General features: G+C 44.8%; 2 protein-coding genes across 2 annotated transcripts; one reads left to right on the forward strand and one right to left on the reverse strand.

The window, feature by feature from the left end:
- Positions 1 to 3,113: 3,113 nt before the first annotated feature.
- LOC309394959 (olfactory receptor 5V1-like) lies at positions 3,114 to 4,831 on the forward strand (the record flags this gene model as incomplete). Its single annotated transcript, XM_081958677.1, has 2 exons — positions 3,114 to 3,575; positions 4,334 to 4,831. 2 exons carry the CDS (start codon positions 3,114 to 3,116, stop codon positions 4,829 to 4,831), a joined length of 960 nt encoding a protein of 319 aa, XP_081814803.1.
- A 4,327-nt stretch (positions 4,832 to 9,158) lies between these two features.
- Positions 9,159 to 10,094, reverse strand: LOC309394960 (olfactory receptor 5V1-like; the record flags this gene model as incomplete). The annotated part of the gene is made up of 1 exon (XM_081958678.1): positions 9,159 to 10,094. One exon carries the CDS (start codon positions 10,092 to 10,094, stop codon positions 9,159 to 9,161), a length of 936 nt encoding a protein of 311 aa, XP_081814804.1.
- Positions 10,095 to 10,331: the final 237 nt, after the last annotated feature.

Genomic DNA, 10,331 nt, shown 5'->3' on the forward strand with positions numbered 1-10,331 from the left:
CTGGAGGCAAGCTGTTCCACTGATTAATTGTTCTAACTGTCAGGAAGTTTCTCCTCAGTTCTAAGTTGCTTCTCTCCTTGATTAGTTTCCACCCATTGCTTCTTGTTCTACCCTCAGGTGCCTTGGAAAATAGTTTGACTCCCTCTTCTTTGTGGCAACCCCTGAGATATTGGAAGACTGCTATCATGTCTCCCCTAGTCCTTCTTTCTATTAAAGTAGACATACCCAGTTCCTGCAACCGTTCCTCCTATGTTTTAGTCTCCAGTCCCCTAATCCTCTTTCTTGCTCTTCCCTGCACTCTTTCTAGAATCTCCACATCTTTTTTACATCGTGGCAACCAAAACTGAATGCAAATATTCCAAGTGTGGCCTTACCCTATTCTATTTCGAATACCCATAATTCACAGCCATACAGACTGAGACATTATGGTAACTAAAGTCCAATGCATGTAGAAGATACTAAGCAAGGAAAATTGAGAATCTACATTAGCTAGGAAACATAGTTTCATCTCAAGTCTTGGAAGTAGAAGATACTTGGTTCTCCCCTGAGAGTCCTTCCTTCTGGGTGTGGATGTTGTCCTGAGTTTGAGCTCCCACCCTTTCCCTTTCACTCCAACTTTCTCAGGGAGAAATCCCTCGGGTGCAACTACTTTGCTTTTCTGCTTGTGGTGCATATTGATCTTCAGGGACATTCAGAATGCCGTAGAAACCATCTCTCTTCTTTAGCCAACATTTGGCTCTGAGGGTGACACAGACAGGATTAGGGGCACCTCAAAGAGGCTCGGAGGAAGAAGCAGAGACCTCCCCATGTCAGAAGCGGATACCAGGAGGACCTTGCCAATTCCTCCCTCCCTTTCCCTCCCACTCCCCTTCTTGGTAGCACCGTTGGATCCCATAGACAGTCACTGAGAGAGCTTCCTTGCCACTTCCCTTCCCAAAACTGCAGCAGCAGAAGGAGGGAGAGCAGCCGGACACGCCAGCTTCATCCTGGAGGCCGTTACAAGGTGAGGAGGCCACAAAGAAAGGTCATCGCAAAGGAGCTCAGACCTGGGTCCTTCTGTAGCAGGGAACCTTGGTGGGTGGGTGGGATGCTGAAGGAGATATTTATCATGCACCCTTTTAAAATCAGTCTTTTACGGTTGCTCTGTAAGGTTCATAAATTGCATCTGATTCAGGCTGTTCAGCAGTCTCATTCTTTTCTGATCTCCAAGAGAGGGGGGGTGATTTCTAAAATAAAGTATTGGTGGTGAGGAGACAGCCAAGGACCTGGATCTTCTCCCAGGAGACTTCCTGATCCTAAACACGAGAATGGCGACAATTCAGTTCTTGGTGTCAAGTCAGATATTTTGGGATGGGACTCTTGGGTCACCTACTGAGTACCAAACTCCCCATGCCTCTTCCTCTCCTCTTTACACAGGGACGCTCACAAACACACACACACGCACCCAGTGAAAGCCCCTTTCTACACGGGTTTGAGGAAGAGGTTGCACGTGAAGGAAAGGAATTTGGAAAGAGCCTAGCAGTGGAGGGGAAGCAACGGGGATTTGGGGGGGGTGAGGTGAGGAAGAGAAATTCCAGAGGAGGATTTGCTGGTCAGGAGAAGAAGCTCAAATGGTCCTGGATTCCTCCTGAGGACCAACATTAGGCGGTCATTGATCAAAGCAAGGAGAAAATGAGCGCCTCACTGGTCCATCGAAAGGAGGGTTGGGGTCACCTGGAGGAGTTTGGAGTGTGGTTGCAGAGAGCGACAGAATAAATCCCAGGAGGAACATCTCTTCATGGTTGATACTTCACACAACCCACTTACCAAGAAAGGGGAGACTTGTTTCATTTGGGGTGTCAGTTCACACATAACATGTGAGTCATATTGCTTCTGGGGAGAGTCAACAGGAGGGACATAGATGTCATGAACTGCCCCCCCCTCACTGAAAGGACCATGAACATCCCCAGAAGTATCTCCCCATCCCCAATGAAATCTAATCATGCAAAGCAAAGTTCAGTCCCTCCAGATGTTCTTGGAGAAGTCCAGGGGTTCCCTCTTGCTTGCGAAGCTTCCTCCCAATGCTGTGATTTCAAACCTTCCCCCCCAAAACTCTTGTAAGGAAAGAAAATACTTAGAGGAAGGGGTGTGTGGTAGCCCAACAGAAACCAGAAAGAGTGTGTGTAGCTGGGGTGAACCTGGAAGTCCTCACTTCTCTGAAAACCTCCCCTTCTCAGAAAGCTTTATCAAACCTTCTATGGAAATCTGGCTGATATTTCTATTTGTATTAAGACAGTGAGTTTTGTCTTGATGACAATAGCAGCAGAAGACAGGAGAATGAACTTCAGGTTGGATCACTGTCAATCTCTGAATTCACATCACCTGTTAGTTATGCCTCCGCATGACTGCATCGCTTTCTCCTCAAATGTATCAAAAGGAATCCCTCCTTTTCTCTGTGGGAATCCCTCCCCTTACACCCTGGAGAGAATTCCTCCGGTCCGCACTGTGCAGCAAGTACTGCAGTGAGGGTGGATGATGGGTTTTGGGGTCCTGAGTTTGATTCCAGACTATCCAACCAGGTTGCTTGTCCTTGGTCTCCCAGGACAGCTCAACCAGCCAGAGATGGTCAGGCCTCTGGACGCTCCACACTTGGAGATGCTGCTTCCTTCTGAGTGACCATAAAGAGCTATCTCACCTTCAACCCCAAAGTCAACTGTGAACAGAGGACCCCAAGTAAGTGAATCAATCCTTGTGCAGTCACTTTAGAAAGGGGAGTTTTACTGCAATTCCTGTGGGCTCCACCTTTGAACCACGAAACGGTCAAGTTGATAGTCAACCTAAACACGAGTCAGAGAGTCAATTTTCCTCCTGCTCCTATTGAAGTCAATGGATCAGGAAATCCATTTCTGCTTAACTATGTTTTTTTCCCAAAGGTGAACAAGCTCGGCTTGGCTCTTTTAAGAGGAATTAATGACTGTAGTCCTTTTAAATTTAATTAATGGGAAGTTATCACAAATGGTGATGTTTTTATCTCTTTGTGTGTCACGATTATTACGAGGAATGTGCACCTTTCCATCACTCCCTCTTAAATTCATTTTCCAATCTTTTCCCTGCAGCTAACTTTGAGGGACCTCATGGAAGGTGGCAACCAGACCCTGCAGGTGACCGAATTCCTGTTCCTGGGTTTCTCCGGCATGCCCAGAGGTCAACCTTTGTTCTTTCTGCTGTTTCTCACCATCTACCTCATCACCTTGGTGGCCAACTCGGTCATACTCATCTTGATCCAGGTGGATTCACGCCTCCACAGTCCCATGTACTATTTCCTCAGCCATCTGTCCTGCTTAGACATTTGCTATTCCTCGGTCACCCTCCCCACCGTCCTGGTGAACCTCCTGCGCCAGCAGCCCACCATCTCCTACAACGAGTGCATGGCCCAGATGTTCTTCCTCATGACCTTTGCGGGAACTGAATGCGCACTGCTGGCCGTGATGGCCTACGACCGCTATGCGGCCATCTGCGAACCTTTGCGCTATACTCAACTCATGAGTAAGTGGGTGCGAGTCCCTCTGGCTACAGCTTCATGGGTCTGGGGCATGGTGGACTCTGTCATTCACACTGCACTGGCCACCGATTTGGCCTTCTGTGGAGACAACAAGATACATCATATCTTCTGCGATGTCCCTCCAATCTTGAAAATAGCTTGCAGTGACACTTATATCAATGAGATGGCTCTTCACACAGCAAGTGTCTTTGTAGGGCTGTGTCCTTTCCTCCTTGTTGTCATTTCATATGTCTACATCTTATCGTCCATTCTGCAAATCCGTTCTAACAGTGGAAGGAGAAAGACCTTCTCCACCTGTGCTGCCCACCTGGTCACCGTCATTCTCTTCTATGGGATGATCAACTTGAATTACAACCGTCCCAGTGCGGGCTACTCCTTGGGCATGGACACTTTGGTCTCCATCCTCTATTGTATCATTACCCCCATGCTGAACCCCCTAATCTACAGCCTCCGAAACAAGGAGGTCAAAGGGGCCCTGCTAAAACTTCTGGGCATTCAGGAGATGAAAGATGCATCTCCTGGAAAGCAGTGAAGGAAAACTGGATTGCCTTCCTGCGCTCTCTGCTTATCCTGGTCTGTAAAGTCGCAACAGTTGAAAGGGAAGGGGGCACACAGGGAAAGGAAGAATCTCTGCACTATTCTTCCTCATGAGCTTTGCGGGAACTGAATGTGCATTGCTGGCCGTGATGGCCCACGACCGCTATGCAGCCATCTGTGAATCTCTGCACTATACACAACTTATGAGTACTAGGGTGCGAGTCCTCTGGCTATAGCTTCATGGATCTGGGCACGGTTAACTCTGCCATTCACACTGCACTGGCCACTGATTTGGCCTTCGGTGGCAACAACCAGATCCATCACATCTTCTGCGATGTCCCACCTCTCTTGAAAATTGCTTGCAGTGATACTTATGTCAATGAGATGACTCTTCACACAGCAACTGTCTTTGTGGGTCTCAGCCCTTTCCTCCTTATTGTTATTTCCTACGTCTACATCTTATCTACAATTCTGAAGATCCGTTCTAACAGTGGAAGGAGAAAGACCTTCTCCACCTGTGCTGCCCACTTGATTACCATCATCGTCTACTTTGGGATGGCCAACTTGAATTACAACCATCCCAGTGCCGGCTACTCCTTGGGCGTGGACACTCTGGTCTCCATCCTCTGTTGTATCATCACCCCCATGCTGAACCCCCTAATCTACAACCTCCAAAACAAGGAGGTCAAAGGGGCCCTACAAAAGCTTCTGGGCACTCAGGAGAAAGATGATGCATCTCCTGGAAAGCCGTGAAAGAAAAACTTGATTTTCTTCCTAGTCTCTCTGTATCTCCTTTTGTATTCACCACCAGCAATGGTTTTTCCAGGCTGAGGGGTTGTGTAGATGTAAATTCCAATAAGGTTGATTGGCTCAATGACATTTTGGACTCTGCCTGCCATATCCTTCCTTCCTATGTCCTCATTTTGATTTAATTACTTAAAGGAGAAATGGGAAAAAAGATCTGGAGAACTTTCTCCCACCTGTCTGTGATACGATGTTCAAGGTATTTCCAGAAGGATCTTTTCCCTCTTCAATATCTCCCTGACTTACACCTCCCCCCTTTCCTCCAATGTCAACTTGATAACAGACATGGAAATGCTTCACCAGTTGACAGCTGCATTGCAAACATGGGTGATGACAATAAATTGTAACTGACTTGGGTTACAGACCCATTGCTTCCTCTCCAACCGTCCCTGTTCCTAACTGGCATAGTGGCCTCTGTTTCAATTCTTTCGCCTGCCTAATTTTGCTTTACTACCATCCATAATTATTTTCCCTTTTGGACTCCAAATTTTATCATTTGCAGCTTGTGTTTTTTCAAACTTCCCTTTTTCCTGCAGCCAGATTGCATCTACAAGTTTCGTGCAGAATAGCAAATGCAACTATTTCTGCTGACCTGCTCCATTAATAATTCCTTTCCTGAACATGCTTGAACAGTGGTAATTGCCAAAGTTTGTGGGGTTTGGGTGAGATCCACACTAGCACAAATTAATGGCCTTGCTTAATCTCTGCCCCATTGCTTTTCAGGAACACCCGGTTTGCCCATGCTGACTCTAAACTGGGTCTCTTCCCCAGATACTTCTTGAATCTGAATAAATGTTTCCTGATTTTATCCCATGGCAAGGCTCCCTATTTGCTCATGCTGCTGAAACCGGAGGCTGAAAGCTGCCAGCTTCTGTGGTGGAATCTCTGCAGTGACTGCATCTCCTGCCTTGCGATCTGATTAAAATCGGGGCCCTACTTTGCCGCCTCTATGGCCTTGTTGCCTGCATTGTAAAAAAACACACAATCCTCAAGCTACATCCTGGGAGGCAGGAGGAATTCAGCTGGCTTTTTAAAAGGACCTTTGGAAATTGGCACACCTGGACTCAGCAAAGCATAATTTAAATATGAGCCAGCAGTGTGCAGCAGCTGCCAAAAAAGCCAACACAGTTCTAGGCTGCATCAACAGAGGGATAGAATCAAGATCACGTGAAGTGTTAATACCACTTTATAATGCCTTGGTAAGGCCACACTTGGAATACTGCATTCAGTTCTGGTCGCCACGATGTAAAAAAGATGTGGAGACTCTAGAAAGAGTGCAGAGAAGAGCAGCAAAGAGGATTAGGGGACTGGAGGCTAAAGCGTATGAAGAATGGTTGCAGGAACTGGGTATGTCTAGTTTAATAGAAAGAAGGACTAGGGGAGACATGATAGCAGTCTTCCAATATCTCAGAGGTTGCCACAAAGAAGAGGGAGTCAAACTATTCTCCAAAGCACCTGAGGGTAGAACAAGAAGCAATGGGTGGAAACTAATCAAGGAGAGAAGCAACTTAGAACTGAGGAGAAATTTCCTGACAATGAGAACAATTAATCAGTGGAACAGCTTGCCTCCAGAAGTTGTGAATGCCCCAACACTGGAAGTCTTTAAGAAGATGTTGGGTAGCTATTTGTCTGAAACGGTATAGGGTTTCCTGACTAGGCAGGGGGTTGGACTAGAAGACCTCCAAGGTCCCTTCCAACTCTACTATAGTATTGTATTGTAAACTTTGCAGGCAAAAATGCACTCAAGCAGCATCAGAATATCCTTTGCACAGGTCATTAAATAACAGAAGAACAGAGTTGGAAGGGACCGTAGAGGTCTTCTAGTCCAACCCCTGCTCAAGCAGGAGACCCCATATGATTCCAGAGAAATGATTGCCCAGTGTCACCTTAAAAACCTCCAGTGTTGGAACACCCACAGCTTCTGGAGGCAAGTTGTTCCTCTGGTTAATTGTTCTCTCTCTCTCCTTGTGCCTAAATCTTCTGCTCCTTTGGCTCCTGCACCCTATAAGGGACTTTTACCCCCTTGCAGAGCAGGTGTCAGCCATGCCTCCATCAGTAACCAAGAAAGAAAACTCCCAACTCCATTGTTTGTGGAATTAAAAAGTACTTTTACTGGTTATGAAAAGATAGCAGCGATAGTAAAGCAAGATCTGAGTCAGAAAGGCACAAACACGTACATATCAAATGATAACCCAGCCCCCTCCCGCTAACGACACCCACCCCAGTGTCCAATCTGCAACTCCCTAAGGTGTCATGTGGGTTGCATCTCCAGACAGCACCATCGCGTTGGTATGCAGGACGATCGGCCTTGACCAGGTCCAAACACTGACCATCAGCATGCACAGAAGATGGTGAGAAGAAAACTCCCTTTGCCACATCACCTCCTGTGCCATTAATTCCCATCCCAAATACCATGCCCCCACCCTCCCCGTTTCTATGGCAGCCGATAGCAAGTAAGCAAAGCAGAGGCTGATGTGTCTACTGGAAGTGGGGGACCTCAGAAAGTCCTTGTTTATACTCCTGGTTTATGCTGTGAGGCTGATAGTAGTGTCCACGGGTCATAAAAGGTTCAAGGTTCCCATCCTTCTGCTACAGAGGGAGACGATGTGGAATGTTATTGCAGAATAGCAAAGAGAAAGCCAAAATGTTTTTTTTTTAATAATGTAAATAAAGGTACTGATTTCAAAATAGTTTGGGGTGCAAATAAACCTGTCATTTGTTCATTTATTCATTCGGTTTGTTGGTTAACCATCTCACCAACACAAGAACTTATTTTACACAATATAATAGTGAGTTTTTTAAAAAAAAGAGTCAAGAGAAAATGCAAACTATTTTGGATGAGATAAAATAGAAAAGAAGCTAAAGTAAAGAGGATATAAGAATTTCTTAACAAATCCTCTTCATATCCGCATAGCAGAATATTCCAACAGCAAAGGATAACACCCCTCCCCCCCATGGGTTCTTGCCAGACAGCACAAGGAATGTTGATCGTTTAAAATGACAATGTCAACTGCATATAAAGAGAACTTGTATAAGATGTTTTATAGGTGGCACTTATCCCCATCGAGAATAGCAAGAATGTCGAAGAATAAGTCTGAAAAATGCTGGAAATGTCAACATACGCCGGGCACATTCTACCACATGTGGTGGACTTGTCCGGAAGCTAAAAGATACTGGACTAAAATACACATGTGGTTGGAGAAAATGATACATAAACATATAGACTTGAAACCAGAACTTTTCTTACTGGGAATAATACCAGAAATATACAATAAGGACTTGAAATATTTGATCATAAATGTGTTAACAGCTGCTAGAATTGTATTTGCTAAAAACTGGAAAAATGAGAAATTACCAACAGAGGAAGAAATTGTTCGAAAAATAATGGACTGTGCTGAAATGAGTAAACTTACATTTGAAATTAGAGAACTAGAGGATGAGCAATTCTATAAAGTATGGGATTTGTTTTATCAATGGTTGGATAAAAAAACCTGGAAATGAATTTTTTTTCTCTCCTTTATCTTATCTTATATGTAATAATAATAGAAAGCTATACTTAATGTTGTGAAACAAATTTCCTTTCTTTTCTCTCTTTTTATATAGGTGTTAAGCTTTTACTATGAAACAGACTACTTGCTTATACGATATAAGAATAATAATGTACTTAATGTATAAGAGTGAGATGATTTAAACTGTTAGGTATGATTGTAGCTGGTGACTATTTTATAATATAAAATGGAATAATGATGATGTAATGAATAATGGGTATAAATATAGACTGAAATGCTTAATGACCACATGGATTGACAAATAATAATGGAAAATTATATTCGGAGTTGTGGATGATTGGAAATTCTATGGCTAATGGAAAGTAGAAATGTCTTATATGAACTAATGAGAATTTTTTTGACTTAATCTTTATCCTTATTTTTTAGAGATTGGTGATATAATTTTATAAAGACTTATTGTTACCTAGTAGATAATTATGGATGTAAGGAAACAAGGGTTGTCACAAATGAAAGAATATTAATGGTAACTTGAACACACAATGCTCAATGAAATATTTAATTATGTTTAATGGATAATCAGTGACTTTATTCTTAATTGTAAAAACCGTTGCACAAAAACTTGTAACCAAACAACATGCTTGATGAAATTGTGTTTTTTCCCCTCCTTGCTCTTGTTCTGTATGTGTTGTTTTGTCTTTTTTAAAGAAAAAAAATAAAATTTATATGAAAAAAAAAAGGAATGTTGATCATGAATAAATGAGCAAAAATTATGCTGTTCTCCAGCAGCGGAGAAGCTTCTTCATGGCCCCCTTCACCTCCTTGTTGCGGAGAGTATAGATCAAAGGGTTCAGCATGGGGGTGACGATGCAAAACATGGTGGAGATGAAGGTGTCCACCTCTAGAGAGTAGCCAGCACTGGGCTGGTTGTAGTTCACAAAAGCATTTCCCACAAAGAGCGTCACTACAGCAAGGTGTGAAGCGCAGGTGGAGAAGGCTTTGCGCCTGCCGATCTTGGAGCGGATCTGCAGGATGGAGGACAAAATGTAGACATAGGACAGGATGATGAGCAGAAGAGGAACAAGGCCCACCAAGGTGCCAGTGATGTGTGTGGCCAACTCATTGACCGAAGTGTCACTGCAGGCAATTTTCAGTAATGGGGGGCCATCACAAAAGATGTGAGGAATCTGGTGGTTTCCACAAAACTCCAACCTGGAGGCCAGAGCAGTGTAGATAGCTGAGTCCAGGAAGCCCCAGAGCCAGATGGCCACAGATAGCTGGACGCACAACTTGCCCCTCATCAGGTGGGCATAGTGCAAAGGTTGGCAGATGGCAGCGTAGCGGTCATAGGCCATGACGGCCAGCAGTGCCGGCTCACATCCCGCAAAGCCAATCAGGAGGAAGGCTTGTGCCAGGCACTGGTTGTAGGAGATGGTGTGCTGCTGGCATAGGAGGTTCACCAGGATCTTTGGTACCACCACAGAAGAAAGGCAGATATCCAAGCAGGAGAGCTGGCTGAGGAAGAAGTACATGGGGGTGTGAAGGCAGGAATCCAGGAGAACCAGGGTTATGATCATGAGGTTGCCCATCAGCGTGGCCAAATAGGCAGCCAGGAAAACCAGGAAAAGGTGGACCTGGTGGCTCAAAAGGCTGGAGAATCCAAGGAGGATGAATTCTGTCCCTTTGGTTTTGTTCTGTGAATCCATGAGGAAGAAAGGGGGCAGCTGGGAAGAGAGAGAAACACACGGAAGAAGCACAATGAGGAAGAGATTTCTCTTTCGATCTGTGCAGAATGAAATTTGAGGGATTCCTTATAACTGAAGATAACCTGCATTGCGGGCCAAATAGGTAGAGGTGGATGTTGTGGGTCCTTCCTTCCTTCCTTCTTTCCTTCCCTGCCCTTTCCTTCCTTCTTGGTTCTTGGGGATTTTGTCAGGCTGAGA

The sequence above is a fragment of the Natrix helvetica genome, assembly GCF_964273705.1.
Source record: "Natrix helvetica genome assembly, chromosome: 6".
NCBI lineage: Eukaryota > Metazoa > Chordata > Lepidosauria > Squamata > Natricidae > Natrix > Natrix helvetica.